The following is a 24,873-nucleotide window of genomic DNA, read 5'->3' on the forward strand; positions in this document are numbered from 1 at the left end:
ACTACACTTATACTGGAAACTGAGGTACATAGAAAAGCAATAGACGGGATAATGCACAAAAAGCAGCACAGCTAGGCTGATATTATTGTTGCCACTAATCCATTATACCAACATAAAAAATGTACAAGTTTTTTCAAACTGATATGATTACAAGGAATATGATTTAATTATCTGAAGGTCAACAGCAAACCTAATAGCTTTTACATCTTTTGGAGGATATAACACTGCTGATCAGTATATATTCTACATGAAAAAATGGTTTTCGCAACTAAAATTCTATACAAGGTATACAAACCTGATCATACTACCTCCTTTTCAAGCTTCAACACAGCCATAAATGCTTCTTGTGGTACATCCACTTTGCCAATAGACTTCATTCTCTTTTTTCCTTCAGCCTGACCAAATAAAACATATTTGTAAGTAAAGAAGAAAGTGTCTTTTGATCCTGCTTGAGCCTCAAAATATAATTGGAGGGAGTAAAACTATAATTATTTGGCGAATTATAATAGTACTCCCTCCATTCATATTTATATATATTGAGCTAGTTATAGCCTTTGTATTAAAAAGACTGTTGGGGCGGGGGGGGGGGGGGTGGAGAGGGAATCAAATGAAGTACCTGTTTTTTCAGCAATTTCTTCTTCCTTGATATGTCACCACCTGTGTAATAGCAAAAATGATTAACGATAAATCAGCCATAAGAAAACAGTCTACTATACTTGAACAAACACAATGAACAAGAGGTCAACAAATTGCTTGGATTTTTATCCTGCTTGAGGCTCAAAATGTTCTCTTAGTTTTTACCGAAAAATAAGACCCTTTTTTTTTTTTATCATTATTTTCCTTCGGAATACAGAATAAATAGTAATTACAATTCCAAAATAGAACTACAAAGTTTGCCTCACCATAGCATTTGGCCAATACATCCTTTCTAATAGCAGAAATAGCTTCACTTGCTATAACTTTAGAGCCTATGCATGCCTGTCAGATGAACAAATAGTCAGTTCTTATTCATATCAGACAACAGAGTATGTTTATGACAAAAGAGAAATCATCTTAGTTAATAATTAGCAACATAACAAGAGAACCAAATTATATAAGGGAACTATTTTTTTGGAACAGATATTCTGTACTGCAGCAATATAAACAGATAAACAAAGTTCTCATAACCTCACAGACATCTTACGATACATGATTTTGGCTTCCCAATTATGATTAGTAAAATAACAGTCTATTATACAGAATCCAATAATGGAGTCTTCAATTTAGCATGCACCAGATGAACAAACCTAACCCAGCCTAAAACTCATAAATAAATAAAAACACCTGCATTCTTTGTAACAAAGGATCTCTTCAGAAACCCCAAGCCATTATCACAAATTCACAATATTGTTGTAAATCATACCAACCAGCATTAATTTAAGGAGGCAAAGAATCATTTACAATTGAAGAAGAAAACTAGATGATATTTATTTCAACAAGAGAGACCTTAGCAGTTCTAAGAGAAGGCGGAAAGCCCACACCAATTTCAATGAGATGATGAGAAGAGGTAGGAGGGTAAGAGGCAAGGGTTTGGATGTCCTATTGCAGAGTCTCTTCTAATACCAAAGATATGATGCCATTACTTAAACAAATATGATGCTTTTTTATACTCTTTTCTCCTTTCCTTTGAATTGAACTAAGCAAGTAAGCTAGGTCATTTCACTTGTTGAATCAAGGGATCATCCTTCATGCCTAGTTTTCTGAAGAAGGATAAAAGTTAGATTTTGATCTATAAATACTTCAAAATAGTGTTTGCAGTAAGTTTAATGACATACAATGAGAGAGTCTGAAATGCATTTTTTCTGTTTAACAGTAAAAAGAATTATGACAAAAAGGTCAAAAAACTATGGATTCGTAAGCCTCCCCACATAAACAAAACACGATGACCAATTGCATAGAGTCACTACGGAAAAGTAATGACGTATTAAATCATGACAATTTCCTTCTTTCATGAATTTTCAGCTTATAGTTGAGGGTTCATTATTTTTACCAGAAAGGTTAATAATTCGGGAGAGGGGAGATGAATGGATCAAAGACAAGCCTCACATCTAACTGATGTCAGTTAAGACTGATGGCCAGCCTATATCACCTATCAATGATGATGAGTAAGCTAATGTATCTGTGCCATACCACAACTTTTTTTGTTTTGACTGCTTGTTTAGCAAACATGGCTTTCAAATTAAAAGGTCAAACATTCTCTTTTCTTTAAATCCTATATCAGGAAATGATTGAATTAAGGAGCCTATTGCGGAAGCTGACAGCCTGATCATTAGGCACACAAAAAGAGCAGCTTTAGAGAGTCATACCATCCCTTCAAGGGTCCAACATAGCATATATTTCAGGATGTATGGTCATATTTTGGGTCCAATCTAGTCAACAAACAATTCAATTATACAGCCCTATTAGACGAGTTTGAGTAAGAAAGCCTCAGTAGTCAACGCATAAAACCCTGAATATTAAATAATTCCATAAAACTGAAAGCAGTGTCAGCGTAGAATCATGTCTCCATATAGCACTTAGCACAAGAAAACCAGATTGAAAAAAAATAAAATTTGACGTAAAAAAGGTTCCATGCACAATGTGAAAAGCACTGCCAGACTTATCTAAGAGATGTATAAAAGAACCCGATCTCCGTTTGTTTTGTTTATTTCTACTTGTCCTATAAATTTCTTGACTTGAGATTGGACTCTTATAGAACATCATGAACAGATACTTTCTCCAATGGGAAGATGCGGAACTTACTTGAATAGGTACTTTAAACATCTGGCGTGGTATAAGCTCCTTCAATTTTTGAGTCAAGGCCCGCCCCACACTGTACGCCTGTTGAGGAATCAGAATACAAATCAGTGATATAATTCAACAACAGACCACAAACCATTCATATTTATAGACAGAGAAATTTTAAATTATCTCTTGCATTTAAATTATTCTACATTTCTACTTAATCTTTCAAAACTGCTCGTTTACTGATGCAGGAGTATCTTCATTGTAAGGTGGTCAAACTTAAAAGGGAGAAACAGCTCCAATCTTGTGCCATAAGTTGGTTAAACTAAAAAAACCAGTTGCTGAGTTCATCAAGATTCATCAATTTGATACTTTCTCCTTTAGATCTCCTCTTTCTCCATTATGCTCCATTAGAAGTGCATCCATCTCTTTTTATATCTACTAAGATGTTTTTACAATGACTGACTTTGTGTTTTTGTTTTTTACTTAGCCGCATGTTGCATCTACACACCTTGTGAGTTCCCATGATCAACTTTGTAAGTTCATAATATGTTTGTCCCCTTGCACTAAGGAGATGTACTAACCAACTTCAGTTCAAGCAGTTAATTCTATTGGCAAAGTATGTATTACAAAAACTAGCATCAGGTGGTTCAAGAAAGAAACACAAAAGTTGATGAAGGCTGGTGGTGGATACTAATCAACCAAAAACTCAACAAGTTTTCCTATTTCTTCTTTGTCTTTATTATCTAAAAATGCAGGAGGGAGCAATAATGAACTTTCTTTAACTTTCAATGCTGGAGAGAGCATAATGAACCTTCTTTATAATTTCAATTCTACAGTTATCCTCACTACTTGGAGCTAGGTTAATTGACTAATTTATTGGGACAGTGGAAAAGTTTGCTTATATCATCTAATCATTTTAACACTAAATCTTCTATTCACATGTGCCAAAGTCTCTCCATGCCGCTTTATTTCCGCAAGTGTACTACATTTTAAAAGCCAAGGTTATGAAGTATAACAGTCCTTTGCATGGACATCATGCCTTGCTAGGAACAACACTAAGGATAATCAACAAATCTGGCAGCTGATAAAGTTTGCATTTCCCAATTCTAATGCCTTAAGCCTACAAGAGGAAAGTGCTACAAAAGCAACATATAATAAATCTTGAATGGACCTGATTACCTTATCCTTGTGAACAATAGTAGCCAATGGATCCACACGATCACCATTTATTTGAATATCAAGTTTAACCAAGTCGCTTTCCCGATATCTGGCAGTTCAATTGAACACAAAGTATTAACAATCTTATCTGTGATGATGACCATGGGGTGAAAAGACAAAACTAGAGATGTTTAGGGTATTAGGGAAAGCAGATGACTAAGTAAAAGAAAAAAAAATCCAAGTTTAACTAGAAACAATAGTCAGTACCCCACAAAAGTGTACTCCATGCTGGCATAACCCTTACTCCTGGACTTGAGCTGGTCAAAAAAGTCACCCACCATCTGTGACAATGATATTATTATTATTATTATTATTATAATATAATTGATAATCTCAAAAATGAGAAAGGAAGAGCAAATAAGAAATCCACTGATTTAATTTGAGAAATCTACCTCCGCCAATGGCATTTCATAGCTTAATGATGCTCTTATCTCAGTAATAAACTTCATTTCTTTAAACTCTGCCCTTCTATCTTGAGCCAGCTCCATCAATGGACCAATATAGTCTTTTGGTGTAAGTATTTCAATCTACATAAATCATTTTGGAATAGAACTTGATCTTTGCAAAAAAGAAAAAATTGTAGCACATAACATATAGACAACAAATTGTTCAAGTAAAGAAGAGAACCTTAACATATGGCTCGTCAATTGATTTCCGTTTTCCAGGTTCTGGAAGTAGAGAAGGATTGGAGCATTCAATCTGAATAAATTACAGCAAAATGAATTAACTAGAAAAGGAGGCGTTGACATTTTAAAAATCTAACTCTGATTTCACCCTTTATGAACCCTAATAATTAAAAAATGAAAAATAAAACAAAAACCTACAATAATACAGAATTCTCCAGCCCATCCCTTGGCCCCTTCAAGGAAAGAATAGCAGGAAAGAAATATCGGCAATAGTAATTGCATTATCACTGTAATCTGACCTTAGAAACAGCAGGAGACTAGAGTTTTTGAAAAATATGCAATTCTACAAGTGAACACAGCAAAAAAATCCTACTGAAGTTCAAAGTGCAGTTACCATTTCACCATCTGAGCGATTCACTCGATATACAACACTTGGGGCAGTAGTAATTAAGGACAAATTATACTCTCGTTCCAGTCTTTCCTGCATGATAGCTAAAGTCATTCTCTCATTTACACAGCCAAATATAATTTCAATATATAAAAAGCCATCTTTAAGAGAATCTAATTACCTGAATAATTTCCATGTGCAGAAGACCCAAAAATCCACATCTAAACCCAAAACCCATCGCAGATGAGGTCTCTGGTTCAAACTTTAAAAATGCAAAAAATTGTCAGCAGCCTTCATTTGGATATCACACCTGGCACTCTTAGCCATACATAACAGAATGCTACTAAAAAACACAGTATTTGAAAATAAATTCTACTTCAACCATTAACACTTAAACAGTTCCACAGGAAAAAGAGTAGAAAGATATTTTGTAAGGGAAAAGGAAGCTTAGGGAAGCCTAACTGTTGGCTCAAAGGGGAAAAAGGTATCCGATAAATATATACATTTAAAAAGAAAAGCAAAGATATATGAAGTATTAATAAATAATTGCTATAACAAAAATACTTCCTCCGTTTTCTCAAGTGTTACCCACTTTCCGTTTTCCCAAGTGTTACCCACTTTCCGTTTTCTCCTGTTTTTTTAAGGTCTACTCACTTTTACTTTATTCTTTTTATGGAAACCTTTTATTCATTTTTTATCACCTACAACCCCACTTTGTGGTCCTAATTTTATTTAATAAACCCCTTATTCTCTATCTCTCTCCTCTTTAAAGCAAAAGTACCCACATGCATGATCCCCATCTTTCACTTTTCCTTTGTTACCTTGCTACAGTAACTGAGTCACTCAGCAAAATGGAGAAAGTAGTTATTTTTAGCAAATACCTATTATAGAAGATATACAGATTTGGAATAATAATTTAATTAAATGTAATGAAAGAAATATGATGAAAAAATAGGAAGAAAAATATTTAAGTTTACTAAACACTAAGGTAAAAAAATGGCAAGATTTTTTTTTTTTTTTTTTTTTTTTTTACCCAGAATGACACTGTAATTTTTTACTCACTTTTAGTATAAGTTTATAGATTATTTGGCAATGATTTAAACTTCTAAATCCTTACAAAAATTTTTTTAAGATATAAGTTTGTGTATATAAGTAGATTAAGGCTCTGTTCAATTCACCTTATTTTAGCTGAACTGAAAATATATTTTTGCTGAACTTAAATTATTTTACTAAACTGAAATTAGTTTTGCTAAACTGAAATTATTTTTACTAAACTGAATCTCTATTATATTTATTCTTCAAAGTTACTGATTTTTACAGAACTGAAATTATTTTTGTTGAACTGAAATTATTTATTCTGATTTTAAATTATTTTTATTGAATTGAAATTATATTTACTAAAATTATATTTACTGAAATTATTTTCACTGAATATTATTTTTTAAGGTGAAGTGAACAAGGCCTAATACAATACTAAGTGAGAACTCAATGGTAGATCTCCCATCTACAAACCATTGAGCTATGTTACTTCGATACGTCCAAATACATAGTGGCCTTGTATGAAATTATATAGAATCTGGAGTGTAAGAGGATCCGACGCCATGTCACCCAAATCTGAGATTGGGTAGCATAGCCATTGTCTGGGATCCAACTCTTATTACACCCAACTTCAACGTTGATACCTTGAGTATTGGGTGTTTGTTTTCTTGTAGGTTAAAATCTCCCAATTACTAGTTGGGGTTTCCTAGTGGGTTATTTTACCCTTATTTCCACCCACATCATAAGGGTTATGCCTTCTAGAAACAACAACAACAATCTAAGCCACAATCCAACAAAGTAGTTAACAACATGACCTAAGATTTTAACTCATGTAGTCGCCAATCATGATCCTCTCTTTTCAATCTCTTTTATCAATGCTATTCCTACAAACCAAACTTCTTTCGGTCCTTCTTGGTCCTCCCGTGCCTTCACTGAGATCCTCTTATACCAACTCTCTACTTTTCTTACTGGTATGTCTTTCGATCGGTTCTCCCTTATTTTATCCTCACTCCAACTTTCCTCCAAACATCTTCATTTCTATCCTCCCACACAATAACATACCCATCTCTGCTACTCTAATCGTCCTAATATGGTCTTTCCTTGGACCCATATAACAACGCTGGTTTCATAGTTGTGTAACAGACTTTTCCCTTTAACTTCAAAGGTTTTCTACTGACACACAATACCCCTGCTCTCTATTTGAGCCACTGATCTTTTGGGTTACATCTTGGTCGATTTCTCCGCTCTACTGTAAAAATCAACCCAAAGTATTCAAAACACTTGCTTGCTATGTTGCATATACTTGGCTTTGCTTCGACTTAGTCTAAACCTCCAAGATTCTAAGTTTTGTCTTCATCGCTATAATTTAGCCATTTACTCCAACTCTAGTTTCAAACACCATACAAGATCATCTACAAACAGAATATACCAACTCACACCTTGGATAGATCTTGCTTAATTATCCAATACCTTTTTTTTTTTTTTTGACAAAGGGGTAAGGAATTTAACAGTGTTGTATATTGAGTGACTCATGGTGTGACTAGTGAGTTTTATACCTCGATAGTTTGAGCAATGCGCAATCCTGAGCATCCCCTATGTTTTTACAAAGTGTTACCAAAGTGATTCCTCCAAGGCTGTGGTTGTTAGTTCACCAAATCTTGTTAAACAAGCCTGCTAACCAATCAATACCGACCTTTCCAAACATTTTATAGACCAGATAAATTTAATGATAATCTTATTCGTCTAAACAAAACATCTACTTATTGTATAAATTAAAGCCATTAGAGTAAGTAGCTCCTTAAATAGAAATCAATGTACAGATTGTAGTCTCTACCAAGATAATATGTTCCTCTCAACAGTCTTGATGAAATTATCAATGAAGCAGTGAGACAACTAGCAACAATTTCACCTCTCCTTAATTAAACTTAGGGGAGTGATGAAATAGTGAGAATATGAGTCAACAAGCAGCTATTACTTTTCCTAAATTATATGACTTAGAATTAAAAATGTCAGAAAAAGTCACTCTTTGGGTTCACCTTCAGGGAAGCATCATTAAGTTGCAGCTTTTCCAAGGCATCACGTAACTCTGGAAACCTGCAGCATAAAAATGGGCCGTTGATATCACCAAGAAATAGAAGTTAACTAATTTCTAGCCCCCAATCTAGAATAAATTTTAAGATATTGCATCAGGGGTGATAACAGGATATTACTGATCTGCATCAACTGGAAATAAACCACAGAAGACCATGGGAGTAGACTCCTGATATCCAGGAAGAGGTTCCTCCGCCTTGCGGCCATAATGAGTGATGGTGTCACCAACTCTGGCATCTGCTACTGATCTTATTGAAGCTGAGATGTAACCAACCTATAAATAAAGCAAAAAATATATCAATCACTCTTCAGAAGAGAAAAAGTGCATCCTTCAAACATTATGTATGAATTCAGTTACATCTTAAATACCAAATGACATGGACAATAATGACTTTAGACCTTGTAATAAAGATAATCACATATTGGAGCCAAATACTATTCTAGTATAACTATGAATTCTAGGATAAGTACAGCCAATACACATCAAGAAACTATTGAGAATTAACATGAAGACAGCATTGAGAATTCTTCTGCAAAAGATAAACCTAGGTCTTTTAATTAATTCTCCTATCCTTTACTGAGCCATTGTGTTCATCAAACATAAATATTCTACAACAACTAATCTGCCTACCCCCAGTTCGAAAAAAAAAGGGGAGGAAGTCAAAATTATATTCAGGCAATACAAGTTTGGGAATAAAGCAAGAATTAAACAGTACACATTAATTTATAAGAAAGAAAAAAACACTGTCAAACTATCCTAGAATAGGAAAAACTATTTCAAGCAATACCATACTGGAATTATTGAGATTTCATATAGTATTGGAGTTAAACAATTACATTTGAAAAATGGATCCCTTGCATGGTATATATTTGTAAAAACTAAAAACTGTTATACTAAAGTAATCTGAACTTTGTGTTTTTAAAAGAGTATTTGATCTTGAATTTATAACCCTATGCCTAATTTCCTAGATCCATCACTGCCTTCTTTCACCTAATTAAAGCAGCTTTTAGGTAGTTATGCCCCAGCCACTCTACCTGTCTAGCCCACAAGGAAGCTTAACTATTATATGACTGTGTGATCAAAGATGTGTGACTTGCTTCACCTAGCCTACCTTTACCTTGTAAGGTGAGCCATTATGGACAAGTATAATATGATTAATAGTAACATACACAAGTTTTAGATATGAAATATCACTCAATTTCAGATCTAAGGAAGGCATTGAAGCATTGACAAGAAGTAAATGTAGCACTTTACAAAAAACAAGTTACTAGAACTCAGCAAGGAAAGTCCAGACGGGAAATTTAAGTTTTATAAGTCATAATCCACTAAACAGAAGTATAGAACATGGTTCAGCTGTAGTATCCTACCTCACCAGCATAAAGTTGGTCAACTTGCATCTGATTAGGAGAAAGAACTCCAATTTCATCAGCGAAGTAATCCTGGGAATCAGATTAGCCCCTGCATCAGTTTCCAGAAATGGGTATACAAAGCAGTATAAGAGCAGCTAGCATACTTAAAATCAGTAAGAATTGACACGTGAACACGTATATGATTAAGTTATCTAATTTAAATCTTATAGAACCATAAGAGGGTAAGATAACAGCTTTCAATAATTATGAGTCAAATCAAATGTCTCGTTAAATAGTCCTCTACTTATCACTTGTAGCAAAATAGCAAGCCAATTTTCATAAATCGTGTAAGAATGAAAAAATACATCTTCTAAGTAACCTACAGTGAAGATGTAAGTATGCATAAAGAGAAACCAAACTCTTCAAAGATATGAGGTAACATTGCGACAATTTGGATAGATTTCAAATTAGCTGCTGGGAAGATAAGCCCAGGCTAGTTTATTATTTTTTTTCACACTTTTTATTCTTCATAATGCTCTAACTCGGATCGGAAAGGCAATATTAATACAATGAAATTTTCATTTAGGAATTGGGTTGAGGGAGTTTAAATAATTGTTGGGATGCTGGGGGCATGCTTTTGGTCACTCCTTGAGATCAGATATCAAGCTATCTAGTTGGAAATTTCTGTAGCTCTTTCTCAGAAAAATTATAATGATCTCCACAACCTATGTTCACCCGGTCACCCAGATTTACTTATTATTTAGAGATCTAAGGCCAAAAAGAAAAGGCAAAGACCTAGTGTGGGAGACTTAATAGAAAGGTTTGACAAAAATGGGAACAGGTACGAAAACTCAATAAGCACATTCCAGTAATTCCACTGATACATGGGCCTTGTGCCTAGGAAGTAGAAAGTCAGGGATCCATCTCACATTTTGAGCAGGTTATAAACACTGCTAGTGGGTCTTTTAAAACTGTTGGAAAGTAGTGGTGTATCCCTCATATACTTGGATTCAATTTGCAGATCTTGTTAATTTTGGGCGTGTAGTGGACTAGTGGTGCATCCCTCATGGTCCTCATACGAGGAATTGGATAATAAAATTGTTCGGCCCTTCCACCAAAGAAAGGAAAGGGAGAAACGCGCATATATTAAGATAAATAAGTTTTGAGATTTCTACCAGCCAAGGCCTATGGACATTAATGTCCAATTGTCCAGTGCTTAAAGAGTCATAGGTTCACAAGTCATCACCATGAATAAAGCTCAATTTTTCTTCACAGGTTGCAATTGAGAGGCCACACGGTGATAAGGCTTAAAGCAAATAGTTTCTCTCTCCCAGTGTTGTGAAAATTCTACAGTTTTCCTTGTTTTTGATGCCCCATTCGGAATTCAACTAAAATATCTTTCCCTTGTAGCCTAGAAATAATGTCTCTACAGGAACTAAGGGACACAACAGGACAAATTCAAATAAGTACTCACCTTTCCACTAATCATGAAATAGATTTGGTCACCTTTCTTCAGAGTCCCATCAATTACTCGAAAATATGCGATCACTCCCCTATATGGATCATAATAACTGCAAAACACTTTGAAAGCAACTCATTTACCAAATAATTCAAGACTTTTGATCTGCAAGGGAAAAGTAAAAATGACAGAAAAAAAATGAATGATTCAAGGACTCAGAGCCAAAATGTTTGGCAAGAAAATTGTTTTCATGTCAAACTCGTGATGGCTCATTATAAACCAAAAGCATCAAATATTTGAACCTCCAGACCTAGTTTTACAAAATTGCAAATTATAATCCTTATTAGTCATTACATGATTCTTTATAAACTATTACACCCAATGATACTGGCATACTGCTACAGGCCCACAACACCAGTATAATCCTCAGCGACCAAGCCATTGCAATAAAATAGCATACAAGGCACCAATGAGTCGAGCATGGTTACCTATCAAATATTAGAGCCCTTAAGGCCTTTGAGGAGGTATCAGGAGGTGGAGGAATCCTTTCAACAATAGCATCAAGAATTTCATTAATGCCAATGCCCTCCTAAACACGAGAAATCCAACCATTATTATGACCAGTAATTCCCATATTAATATCTAATTATTACTTTAGAATGAAAGCATGATGGGATTGTAATTCAACCATAAGAAACATTTTTTTTTTCTGACCTTTGCAGAGCAGAGAATTGCATTGCTACAATCCAATCCAATTACCTACAAACAAAGAAGTATCTATATCAGAATTGCAAGATTCAAGGACAGCCAAATGTCACACGATAATACGTGCAAAAGTAAGAAAATCAGGGATTACTAGAGCACTGCGCTAACTGCTAAGTACATGTTAAAGCTAAAGGTCAGACCCCTAAATTGAAACTATATTATCAACCATATAGAAACGATAAGACATTGGACAAATAAGTAATGGAGGGAGCACCTTAGTCCACACTCCACAAGGATTATGAAGTATCAACAAGGCAACAAAAGAAGCATTATAGATATAGATGGAGCAGATATTTGAGGAAAATAATCACACTTGCTTCTAGCAGTTTGGATCTTCACATAAATATAACAGTATATGAATCAGAGTTGACTGAAGCAACCAGAAACACGAAGTGATTGCACTCAGAGGAGCTGGCTGGTTTCTGATCTGAAAAAATTTCCAGAATACAGTGATATTTATGTGAAATTGAGCATTTAATGCTTTATCAGAATAAAGGATTAGAGAAGTTAATGAGTAGCCACTCATGGGAAAGAAAAAGGAGCAACAATATATATTCAAAGCTACATGATCAACAAATCCCTCAATTACAGCTTACTCTGACACCGAATGAATGTCAATAGAGATATAAAAACTGCTAAAGCTATATCTGCATAGTACCCCTATGAACTAACCTCCTCAATCTCCTTCGCAACAAGATCAGGATCAGCGCCAGGCAAATCTATCTTGTTAAGAACCTGCAACATGTAAACATGTTCACTGTAAAAGACAACTCGCATTTTATAGATCTTAAGAAATCACCATGATCAAAATTTTCAATTGGAACCAATGAGGTTATGGTAACTTCAACAAGAAAATAATTTTAAGATAATATTACCAGATAGTGCAATCCGGCAAAACTATAGAAAACAGAGTATCTTGTTTGAAATAGCGTGATTTGGAAAAGGATAAACTAGTTATGAAGAGAAAGAAAATTACTCACAGGGATTACTTCTAAGTTGTTCTCCAACGCCAGATATACATTGGCTAAAGTTTGAGCTTCCACTCCCTTCAAAGTAGGCCATAGAAATAATGACTAATTGATGAAAAAAGTAAAAACTAAGTAGCAGGTAGGACATTCACCTGAGAAGCATCTACAACAAGAAGTGCACCCTCACATGCAGCCAGAGATCGAGAAACCTACCTCAAAAGGTAAAGAAAAAATAAAGAATCAAGCAGATAATATCATAATAAAGTAGGGTCTAAGTGAAAAAAAAAATAGAGGATAGGAACAACAAAGGGAAACTACTTGGTAACAATCATTTAAACTCAAAAGAGAAATTGAGCTCTTTATCACTAGACTCATGCATGTGACTTTTCTAGAACATACAAGTACTTAATTATTCTTGGAAAATTTGTCAAGAATAAGCCAACCTTTGCACAGTTAGCTCAAATTAAGCCAACCTTTTGATTGACTCATAATAAGTTGAATATTAAAGGGTAAAAACTTTAAAGAAGTCAAATGACATACAACCTATCAAACAGGTCACTTTCTTTCACATTTTTAAATTAAAAATTATTTATTTTAGTTGATTAGTAAAAAAAGTACAAAAAGAAAAAACCCGCCACTTCTTCTAACAGCACCCATCACCATCTCCAACCCCACCCCACCCCCACCCACCCACCCAATCAGCCACCGCAGGAATCACCCCCCCACCTCGATTTTTTTCTTTCTTTGCCCTCCCACCAGCCCACCATCCCTTCCCCTAGAACACTGGTCACTTCCTATCCCTAAGTGCCGGCATTCGTCAGCCGAGACGAGAGCAACCCAATACCACGAACCCACACCGAAACCAACCTAAAAACCACCGTACCCACCTTGATTCCCCATCGTAACCACCAAAACATCACCATATCTACCCCGAAATCAAACCATAACCACCGAAACTTACTCAATTCACCCCGAAAAACCCAACACTCACCCGAAAAAACATCCCACCCAGAAATTCGAAAAAATACAGTGTAGGCGCAAAGGTGGCAATGGGAAGGGAGAAAGAGAAAGGGATTCGTAATGATCAGTGGGTGGAGGATGATTGGCGGTTGCTCGGCTGGTCTAATGTTGCCGGCACGAGAGGTAGGGGGTTATTCAATAATGAGAGGAATTAGTAAAGAAATTAAAATAAAATAAAATAAAAATAGGTAATTGGAGGATAGGGATTTATAAAATAAAATAAAAAAAAATAAAAAAATAAAAAAAAAACCCTTTGAAATGCATCATTTTGCGAAATAAAAACCTTTTAAAAGCTTTTTGGCAAAAGAAAACCAGATTTTTAACATTTTAGCAAAAGAAAACCCAATTGTGAAATTTTTTTGATGAAGACAGCCTAATGCCGCTAATTCACTTAATTAAGCTTTAATTTCTTCTAATTAAACTCTAACTATCACTTAATCATTTAATAATTAAATTAATTTATTAATTAAGAAAAAAAATAAAAACAAAAACCACCACCCCTTCCCTTTCCCCCTCCCCTGGTAGCACCGCCAGATAGTCAACACTCCTCACCTGGCCACCGTACTTTACCCCCTAAAACCGACAACCTAGCCACCCCAAAACCAACTATAACCGACTCTCCCGAAACCCCTAATTTAATCAATTCGAAGACAAAAGAGTTTCCCATTTTCAATGAAAACCCTAATCATCTTCTTCCTTTTTAATCAATGGTGTTTTGTCCTATTTCCGGTTGATCGCCCTTTAATAAAATAATAAATCCTCTTTATTTTTTTTTTTATTTTTCTGTGTTAAAAATATTGAAACTCCGCCATTTTTGTATGATGTAAAGCTTGTTGGGGCGGCGGGTGGTTTGGTTTTGGGGGTTGTCGGTTTTAGTGGGTTTCGAAGTGACTGGGTGGTGGGGTTTAGGGGGTTTGGGATGGTCGATTTTAGGGGATTTCGGGGTGGATGGGTGGTTGGGTTTTGGGGTGGTCGATTTTTGGGGGTTTCGAGATGTGTGGGTGGCCGGTTTTAGGGGGTCAGGTGGGGGGTACGGTGGTCAAGTAAGGACTTGTGGTGGTCTGGTGGTGCTTCCAGGGGAGGGGGAAAGGAAAGGGGTGGTGGTTTTTATTTATGTTTTTAATTTATAATTAATTTAATTATTAAACGTTTATTAAGTGAATTAGTGGTACCGGTTGTTTTGAAAAAAAAAATTTGACTTTGGATTTTTTTTTACGATAAAGCTTTTAAAAGGTTTTTTTTCGCAAAATGGTGTATTTGAAAGGTTTTTTTGACAAATTTTCCTTTTTAAAAAAATTTCAAAAATTAATTTTAATTAAAATGTTGAAATGAACCAATTATATTATGATATGTGACGTACTTAACCTAAACAACCAGTTAACCCTAAAGCCAATAAGTCATAGCTCATTTTTGGAAGATATCATATAAAGGTTGATTTATTTTTAATTAATCAAAATGTTGACTTATTTTGAGCTAATCACGCAAAGATTGGCTTATTTTTAACAAGTTTTTCATTTTTCTATGGGAGGCGAAATAATACATTTTAGGTGGAGTCCATAGCTTTATTATTAAATTTATTTTTATGATAATGTACTCCGTAAGAACAAATAATGTGATTATATATATAGTAAAAAAGAAGATTAATTTGCAATAAATAATGTTAATTCCATCACCTCTCTAATTTTAAAATAGTAAAAAATTATCTCTGATTTTTCAATTTTAAAATAGTAAAAAATTATCACCTCTCTAATTTTTTAATATAGTAAAAAATTATCTCTAATTTTAAAATAATGTGATACAGAATTAATTAGCATGCCCTAATACTAATTCCAATCTTTAGCTATTAAAAAATACAGAAAAACCTATTCATACCAGCTCACACATCCTAAATTAATCTATTCATACCAGCTCACACATCCTAAATTCATACCAGCTCACACATCCTAAATTAATTAGCATGCCCTAACAGTAATTTTTTACTATTTTAAAAAATTATCATATCTCTAATTTTTTAAAATAGTAAAAAATTATCACCTCTCTATTATCACCTCTCTAATTTTAAAATAGTAAAAAATTATCTCTAATTTTAAAATAATGAGATACAGAATTAATTAGCATGCCCTAATACTAATTCCAATCTTTAGCTATTAAAAAATACAGAAAAACCTATTCATACCAGCTCACACATCCTAAATTAATCTATTCATACTAGCTCACACATCCTAAATTCATACCAGCTCACACATCCTAAATTAATTAGCATGCCCTAACAGTAATTCCAATCCTCAGCTATTAAAAAATACAGAATTAATTAGCATGCTCTAACACTAATTCCAATCCTTAGCTATTAAAAAATATAGAAATACCTATTGATACAGAATTAATTAGCATGCGCTAACACTAATTCCAATTCTTAGCTATTAAAAAATACAGAAAAACCTATTCATACCAGCTCACACAAAATTAACCTTTAAATACCAGCTCACACATCCTAAATTAATTAGCATGCTCTAACACTAATTCCAATCCTTAGCTATTAAAGAAATTTCTCCCTCGTATTAGCCATATGTATAATAGTGTGTGATACTTGAATGCATTAGTTAGCCGTGGATAGTTCTTTGAGGATTAACCTGGGTGGAGGCTCTCTGTTATTGTCTCTCTATTCAATAGGAAACTTAAAAAAGAAGATTGGAGTGATTGATGGTTGCTTGCAACTTATCTTTGATTTTTCAATGCAGATAAGTTATTAAGTCTTCTAAACCTGCAGATAAGTTATTAAGTTTTCTAAAGCTGCAATCTTGTGCTTAGTCGTTTTTCCATAAAAATGAAACTAAAGCCAATGCACACAGACAAAGAACACCCAAATACTGCAACAGACATTCTTTTGACTTCCTACTGTTAAAAATATATATGAATTTCAGCCGAATTTAAATTCCAAAATCCCACAACTAATCATTAGAGTATTCTAGATGGACAAGAGGTCATTTTGACTTGACATGTCAAATGTATTGGTGCTGAAAACTGAATAGCTAGATAAAAGGGCTTTCTGTTCCCTAGGTACACTTTCATCAACCATCAAAATTATGTCACTATATTTCATGAGAACAATAGGTGATTGGAAAAGTAGTTGGTATCCCTACTATATAACATAACTTCATGGGGGAGGGGGGTCGGGGAGGAAGGAATAAACAAGTATTCAATAAGCACAATATGGATCCAGCCCATGATACACAGCCATACATCCAACTCTCTTAGGCTCTAATACTTTTTAAATGTACACACTAAATATGATTTGGTTCCTTAATTCTACTATTTTTAATTTTTAATCACTACAATTCAAAAAAATTTAATTTACCAAGTTCTACTTCTTCCAAAATGGAACAATAATCCATGCATAGCATGGGATTAGAAAACCTGGTGTAGTAGTCACAAGGTTATCTGAAACATATATCACCAACCAATAGCCCCCTTACATAGAGTTCTCAAAGAGAAAGGGATCCCAAAAGGCACTAAAAGACGAATAGATTCCTATACTTGGTAGTGAATATTTCATAATTCTATATAATATAATAGAAACTTCACTATATAGCTACTAATTGCAGCAAGGACATTTCACACATATGAATTGCAATTGATCAATGTCAAAGTTCTTCAGGCTAATGTTTAACCTATATCACATTTGGCAACATTCTGGAGAGCTTTAAAGGTTCATACACAGTAGATGATGTGATGTCACTTCTTTTTACTGTATGTTCTGTAGTCTGTTCGTTGATCAACACAACGACTAGTGAACTAAATGCCAGCTAAACCATACCTCATAAGAGAAGTCCACGTGTCCCGGAGTATCAATTAGGTTTAGGCAATGCGGTTCATTATTATGAACATAACGCATACGTGCTGCCTGGGAAACATAGTAAGCAAATGAAACATTAATACAAACTATATGATACCATAGCATAGTGATTAATCTGATTATGAATAAAAAAAATAATACACTAGACAATACTTAGCATTTAGGCTGAACTACTCTTAGCATCATAGCCTTTAATTACTATTCTTGCATTTCAAAAAAAAATTGGAGTTTAACAACAAAACTCATGGAGATAATACAATCTATGAGCTCATTCCTCAAAGAGAAAGGAATAAAACAAGAACATCACCCACCACCAAAATAGCTATAATACATACAAGAGATATAATAAACATCTACCTGCAGTTTTATAGTGATTCCTCTTTCTCTCTCCAAATCCATGTTATCAAGAAATTGTTCCTTCATTTCACGCTTTTGTACAGTACCGGTCATTTCAAGCAATTTGTCAGCCAAAGTTGATTTTCCATGATCAATATGTGCAATAATGCAAAAGTTCCTAATGTTTGAAACTGGGACCTGCAAGAACAACCAATGCAGCTTTCAGAGACATTTATATGATTTATACAGATAGACAAAATCTACATAATGTAAAAATGGAAAACCGCCATGCTGCCATAAACAAACAATTCCTTCCTCGAAAGAAAAGGAAAAAGACTTTAAGGAATCAACTAACTATGAGACTATACTAAAGGGACTAATTTTCCTTTCCATTGACGTTTTTGGATTATGATGCACTAAACTAAAATAGCACACTAAATGTTTACGCCTTGAACCAACGTAAAGTAGCACACTCTTACTAAGGAGGCGTTTGGTTCACGGAATATAGGTATGATGTATGGGTTTAGAATGACTAAAACCCATACCATATGTTTGGTTGTAAAAAGTATGAATTTTAAACCCATACCTCAAACCCATAAGGTATGGGGTTTAGAGACCGAGGGGGTGGGTTTGGCCCATTCCATTCTCTTAATAAAAGGATAAAATAATGAGATATTTCATTCTAGAATTGAACCAACACGTGGTATTAAGTATCAGGTTTCAACTCGATATCACCTTAACCTCGTTCCTAATTCCAAACTCATACCACTCTGCGAACCAAACGCTCCCTAAGAGGCTAAGAGTTACACGTTGAATTAAGGATTCATCTTTCGGTATCACACATTGACACAAGTAAGATAATGTACATCCAAGTATCCAACCCCATTCCTTGTCCGCCTAGAGTCTTTAATCAACTTATCCAACATTCGGGGTTATGTTGATTTCATAGTTGCACTCCCAAAACAACTTATCCAATTTATACTCCATTCTATCTAAACAACAAATTTCGAAAATTGTACCACATTATTAACTAAGCATCTCCTCCTTCAACACAAGGGGTAAATAAGTCAATACACTCGTGAACAACCCGCGAACAAACAAAAACCCACATCTTGTATTTCTATAATGAACACAAAAACCAAGCATAAGCAGAACAACTCGCAAAGAAACCCGGCCTCATCTTCACCCTTTTTAAACGCCAATTAATCCAGCCAAACAAACAAACACCCACATACTAATTTAACATCATGAACACAAAAACCAAGCATAACAATAAATTAACCAAGAAATTTTGAAAAAAAAGCAATACTTTCATAAGACGATCTTGTCCAACTTTAGCAGCAAATTGGATGGCAGAAACATCTTTAGAAGGGGCACCAGCAGTCTGAGAGACGACTCTAAGCCTGCGATTAGTCCTGAGAGTGGTAATTCGAGGTGGGTATTGGGCATTTTGGCGAGAAGATGAAGGGAAATTGGAGTAAACTGCTTCTGAATTGGCGGGAAGTAGAACAGTGAGACGAGAAATGGCTGTTGAAGTGGTAGTAGCCATTGGCGCCTTTGTTGTTGCTACAAGGTTTTGTTAGCGTTTGTGGATCATGTTTTGTTATTTTGGAGTGCTTTTGGTTTTGACTTTTGAGCCACAAGAAATAATGGATTGGTTTTGTCGAGTTGCAACTTGTTAGATGTGCAATTTTTTTGCCTTCGTCCCAAAAAGATGTGGAAGGTGGAGGGAGGGCGCCCCGGATTATCAAAATGATAAACTTTAGACGTATCAAGTGGCAAAGTAGTAATTTAATCGCCTTGATTTTCGCAAAATGTGTTTTTATATTAGTTTTTCTGCCACTGATTAGCTGGCACAAACGAGCCATGTTAACGGCTTGCTAATGGGTAAAAGTGAACTTAGTTTTGCAGAGGAGAGAGAAAGTAAATTACCCCAACTTTTTAAGAAGATTTTCGATTAAAAGGTGGAGCTGAACCCAGAAGTTCTTCCTTCTTCACTGCTCCTCCATTGTACTTTGACCACCACATTTCACCACCACCTTTTTCGTGAATCAAAGCCACTTTCGCCACCACAATTCCGACAGCTTCGCCGCCGAACTAAACAAAAAGCCTAATTAAAAAGGGTAAAAAGAATGGTATGGTTAACCCTAAGTGGAAGGATTGCGTCTTGCTCCGATTATTAAGTGCTCCGATTCAATCAGCTCCCATGATCAATTATTAAAGTTCGACCTCTCCAATCCACGGTTCGAGTTCTCTAGTAGTAATTACACCACTCCAATGGTTTGACTCCTTAAGTAATTGCCCACCTCCAATTGGCTCCAATGGTGATGGTAGCTCAAGTCGTAAAGGAGGAGGGAAGAGGATAATGAAATTACAAAGGAGAGATTAAAGGAGGACAAAGAAATTACAAGATGCTCAACAGAGAAATTACAGAGGAGAGAGATTAAAGGAAGAAGACAAAGTTAGCAAGACTATAACGTCGTTACTTTAATTTCCCTGACTATAATATAAATTGACAAAATTATCCCTACTTTTGATTATTAAATAGTCCAATATACCCTTTGATAAAAAGATCATGTTTATCATGATGATAAACTTGAATTTGCTGAGGTTGAGGCGAATGTACAACTAAGGTTGATTAGGGGATTTTTATCCACCAATCACCGTCTGACAAGTGGACCAACCAGGTTCCGCCACGTGTCCTTCACGAAGACCAATAGGAGTCTGCCACGTGTCAATCACAGATACGTCCTCTACGGACCAATCGAGGCACGCCACGTGTCCACCCATGCCAAATGGGAAAACCGGCCAACAAGGCCCAATCCTGTCTAGAGGCCCGGTCAGCCCTAGGTTTACCCTAAACCTAGAGAGTGGCACGCTTCTCAAGACTATAAATACTTAATTAATCCTCATTAATTAGGAGGTAAAGAAAACATCAGGCAATCAAGCAATTGAGAGGCAATTGATCAAGCAATTAATCTCACCTGAGGAACAGAGAAGAACAGAAACATTACGGAACACTGATAACCGGCTAATCTCGCTAGCAAAGCAGATTACCAACATTAAACACTCTCACCTAGAGAGGTCTTATTACTTTAATTTCCGTATTAATTACTCCTTAATCAGGTACTAATTTGACCGTTGGAGGCGGAGCTCTCAGGAGTCTCCGTTATTTTGCAGGTACAGGCGTCCGGTTCCAGTCTCGGAATTGTAACTCTCCCGCAGGACATCAGAAAACCCCGAAACATTTGGCGCCGTCTGTGGGTAGAGTACTTCTGAGATGGAATCCAAGTCTGTACCGACTCCTGAAGAGAGGCGTCCCCTAGACGACCCTCAAGTTCAGTCGGACCATGATACCGAGAGTGAATTTGAAGTTGAAACTCATACAGCTTCAGACGGGACCCTAAGGGCCTGACGTACCCGTCATACCGAAAGGAGGGAACGGGAACATCTTCAAACAGGAAGTGAGCTAGCAGGCGCACCGCCTGTTCGGCAACAGCCGACTGATGGGTCTGCTCCCATCACAAGGAACGAACTCATGACCTTCATGAGGGACTTCAAGGGAGAGATTCAAGAGTTGATCAACAAGAAGCCGCCTGTTCCAGTCAAGGAACAGTCGGCCAAGAAACCCTCCACTTCACTGAAGAGGAAGCCAGTTCAAGGGCGAGAGGCGACTCCTCATCCTAAATCTAGGAAGCGGGAGCCACCTGCCCTTGATTTCACAAAATTCCGTGTTCCTACAGGAAATAGGAAACCCGTTCGTCATATTCAGGCGGACGGGTCGAAGCAAACATTCACAGACGCTCGGCTACTGCTAGAGCAGAAGAAGAGTGACCGATTGTCAGAGTCGGCCTCTACTTCAAACTTTCAAGATAGTCTGCGAAATGCCTCGATGAGGCATACTCAGTCGTATCATGAGAGTCAGTCAGGCGGCACCTCCCGTCAGTCCGGCTTTCATAGCGATCAGGCAGTACCAAACTTACCATTTTTGCCGCAACAACATTATTTTTTGCAACCACCTCCGTTTGGTGGACCTGCAGCAAAAAACGTCCAACCTATGGACTGGCTGCTACGGTTGCTTAGACTTGGTGAACAGCCGTCGGCCTTCTCCAAGGAAATTACTGAAGCCGCTCAGCCGGCCAAAGTGAAAAATGTACTAGTAGGCGCCTATGACGGCACTACTAACCCAGAAGACCATCTGATGGCATTCACCAACCTGATGTACCTTCAAGGGTTGGATGATCCCACTTGGTGCAAGTGTTTCCCAGCGACTCTCAAAGGAATCGCACAGCAATGGTTCGGCAACCTGCCGACTGGTTGTGTAAATAGCTTCAGGACGCTTGCTTACTTATTCACCTCCAACTTCGCCATGAACATCCCTGCGAAGAAAACGACCCTTGATTTGGGAACAATTCAGCAGGGTGAGAAGGAGGGGCTTCGTTCTTACATCAGGCGGTTTAACCTGATGAGAATACAGATTCAAGGGTTACCAGATGAGGTAGCCTATACTGACTTTTTCAGAGGTCTCAAAGACGGGTCTACCTTCAAATTTGATTTGGTTCGAAAAAGGGTGGCGACTCTTCAAGAGGCCTTGATTGAAGCAGAAGCCTATATACAGGCGACTGATCTTTGCACGGTGAAACAGTCGGACGGGAAAAGGTTCGACAAAAGAGAGGGACGACAGAAACAGTCGTCAAACAAAGATGAGAAAAGAAAAGAGGTCTGGGCGGCTGATTCCTCTAAACAGCCGGCCCAGAAAAAGAAAAAAGAATTCAAACCATACTCCCCAAAGTATGCGTTTAACAAGGATAACCAGTTTATCCTAAAAGAAATCAAGGGACGGTTCTCAATTGAGAAGCCGGTCCCCATGAAGGGTTCTGCAAACAACCGGAACCAAGACAAAATCTGTGCTTATCATGATGACGTTGGTCATCACACCAATGACTGCATCAGTCTCATGCGGTACCTAGACCGCTTGGCTGAGCAAGGTGATCTTGACACTTATGTCAAGAAATCTACGGGGAACACTTCCTCAAAAAAGCAGTCGGCCAAAAAGAATCAACAGGCCGACAGTTCCGATACAGATGATGCAGTCGTCTACACCATTGCAGGCGGCTTCTCAGGAGGCGGCCCCACTATTAGGGGCAACAAAGATAATATAAGGCGGTTAGATGTAAATTCCGTTCACCAAGAACGGCCGTCCAAATATACATTTCCTGAGATTGTCATCACTGAAGAGGATCTAGGAGAGGTAAGGGGGCCGCATAACGACCCTCTCGTTATTGAATGTAAAGTGGCCAACCAGAGAGTTGGCCGAATCCTCATAGATACCGGGAGCTCCTCAGATCTCATCAGCAGCAAATGTCTGTCAAAACTGAAATATCAGACGGACTGCATACATTCGGCCTCCCACCCTTTAATAGGGTTTGGAGGAGGAGTCGTCCACCCACTGGGACGAGTAGATTTACCCATTCGCCTGGGCGAAAAAGGGGAAGGACGACACATGGTAGTCCGGTTCCTAGTAGTAGAGGAACTCTCGGCCTACAACATGATTCTGGGTCGACCAACCCTGAATAATTCCAAGGCTGTTATAATCCCGTCTCTTATGCTGCTTAAGTTTGAGAGGGATAATGGAACAGTCGGCTCCCTAAGGGGAGATCAGAGGATGGCCCGAGAGTGCTATCTCTCGGATGTCAAGCCCACTGTTATGGCCACTGGGTCAAGTGGAGAAAAAACAGACCTTGACAATGTCAAGGAGAGTGCGCCTGTTCAAGAAACAGGCGACAAAAAGAGAAAGGCGTCCCAGACAGAGTCCGCAAGAAAAGCAAGAAAATAGCAATCATTGGCAGAGGAGCGGCCGGATGAGTTCCGCCCTCAGCCGGCTGGTGAGCATGCGGACCTGATCTTAGACGACTCACGTCCTGGCCGAACAGTCAAAGTTGGGACGACTGCTCTGAGAAACCTTGGTGACGACTTTCACAACCTATTGAAAGAATACAAGGACATCTTTGCATTTGAAGTCCATGAAATGCCAGGCATTAGTCCTGATCTGGCAGTACATAAACTCGCTGTGGATCCGAAAAAGAAGCCGGTACGGCAAAAGAAGCGGAACCATGGCGAAGAAAGAAGTCAGGCGGCAGCCGCCGAAGTTAAAAAATTACTTGATGCAGGGTTCATTCGGCAATGTTACTTCCCAGACTGGGTTGCAAATGTGGTGCTTGTTAAAAAGCCGAATGGCACCTGGCGAATGTGTGTAGACTACACAGACTTAAACAAGGCGTGCCCCAAAGACAGTTACCCTCTGCCTAAAATTGATAACCTGGTCGACTCAACAGCGGGTCATGCCTTGATGAGTTTTATGGACGCCTATTCTGGTTTCCATCAAATTCCCTTATGGAAGAAAGATCAGGAGAAGACGGCCTTCGTCACTGATCAGGGGTTATACTGTTACACGGTCATGCCGTTTGGTCTTAAGAATGCCCCGGCTACCTTCCAACGAATGATAAACACAGTGTTCTTTGATCAGATTGGGAGAAACGTCGAGGCATATATTGATGATATGATTGTCAAGACTAAACTTCAGAAAGATCATCTGACGGACCTCCGAGAAACTTTCGCCACACTCAGGCGGCACCATGTCATGCTCAATCCCAAGAAATGTGTATTTGGAGTTGAGTCTGGGAAATTTCTCGGATTCCTTATCAATCAGAGAGGAATAGAGGCGAACCCTGAGAAGGTGCAGGCGGTCATTGACATGCAGTCGCCTCGTACCATCCGAGAGGTTCAGAAGTTAACAGGTTGTCTGGCGGCCTTGGGGAGATTCCTAAGCCGATCAGGCGACAAATGCCTATACTTTTTCCAGGCAATTAAGAAAAAGGCAAGGTTTGAATGGGGGCCGGATGCTGAGGCCGCCTTCCAGAAATTAAAAGTTCACTTGCATTCCTTGCCGAGGCTGGTCAGCCCTTTGCCCAAAGAGGATCTCTACATGTACCTGG

At 37.2% G+C, this 24,873-nt stretch overlaps 1 protein-coding gene across 2 annotated transcripts; it reads right to left on the reverse strand.

The window, feature by feature from the left end:
• Window positions 1-52: 52 nt before the first annotated feature.
• On the reverse strand, window positions 53-20,318 carry LOC110708289 (translation factor GUF1 homolog, chloroplastic). Of its 2 annotated transcripts, none has more exons than XM_021886385.1 (22): window positions 19,811-20,318; window positions 17,900-18,076; window positions 17,504-17,590; window positions 12,822-12,878; window positions 12,682-12,747; window positions 12,374-12,436; window positions 11,651-11,695; window positions 11,425-11,525; window positions 10,952-11,048; window positions 9,496-9,567; window positions 8,247-8,401; window positions 8,073-8,130; window positions 5,180-5,260; window positions 5,005-5,091; window positions 4,612-4,683; window positions 4,377-4,511; window positions 4,192-4,265; window positions 3,946-4,033; window positions 2,782-2,859; window positions 903-978; window positions 617-657; window positions 53-395 (listed from the first exon to the last, which is right to left on the reverse strand). In XM_021886385.1, the coding sequence occupies exons 2-22, from the start codon at window positions 17,990-17,992 to the stop codon at window positions 300-302; spliced, it is 1,722 nt and encodes a 573-aa protein (XP_021742077.1). In that variant the 5' UTR covers window positions 17,993-18,076; window positions 19,811-20,318; the 3' UTR covers window positions 53-299. The 2 variants fall into 2 exon arrangements, with proteins under 2 accessions (XP_021742077.1, XP_021742076.1); XM_021886384.1 differs by lacking the exon at window positions 19,811-20,318 and adding an exon at window positions 19,188-19,717.
• Between the last annotated feature and the right edge of the window lie 4,555 nt (window positions 20,319-24,873).

Source organism: Chenopodium quinoa, unplaced genomic scaffold (assembly GCF_001683475.1).
Source record: "Chenopodium quinoa cultivar QQ74 unplaced genomic scaffold, ASM168347v1, whole genome shotgun sequence".
Lineage (NCBI taxonomy): Eukaryota > Viridiplantae > Streptophyta > Magnoliopsida > Caryophyllales > Amaranthaceae > Chenopodium > Chenopodium quinoa.

Coding starts and splice junctions, on each gene's coding strand:
- LOC110708289 (XM_021886384.1), bottom strand. CDS start 19,427: ATGGCTACTACCACTTCAACAGCCATTTCTCGTCTCACTGTTCTACTT. Junction 4,684..5,004: donor ATCGCTCAGATGGTGAAATG/GTAACTGCACTT, acceptor TAATTTATTCAG/ATTGAATGCTCCAATCCTTC. Junction 4,034..4,191: donor ATGGAGTACACTTTTGTGGG/GTACTGACTATT, acceptor TTGAACTGCCAG/ATATCGGGAAAGCGACTTGG.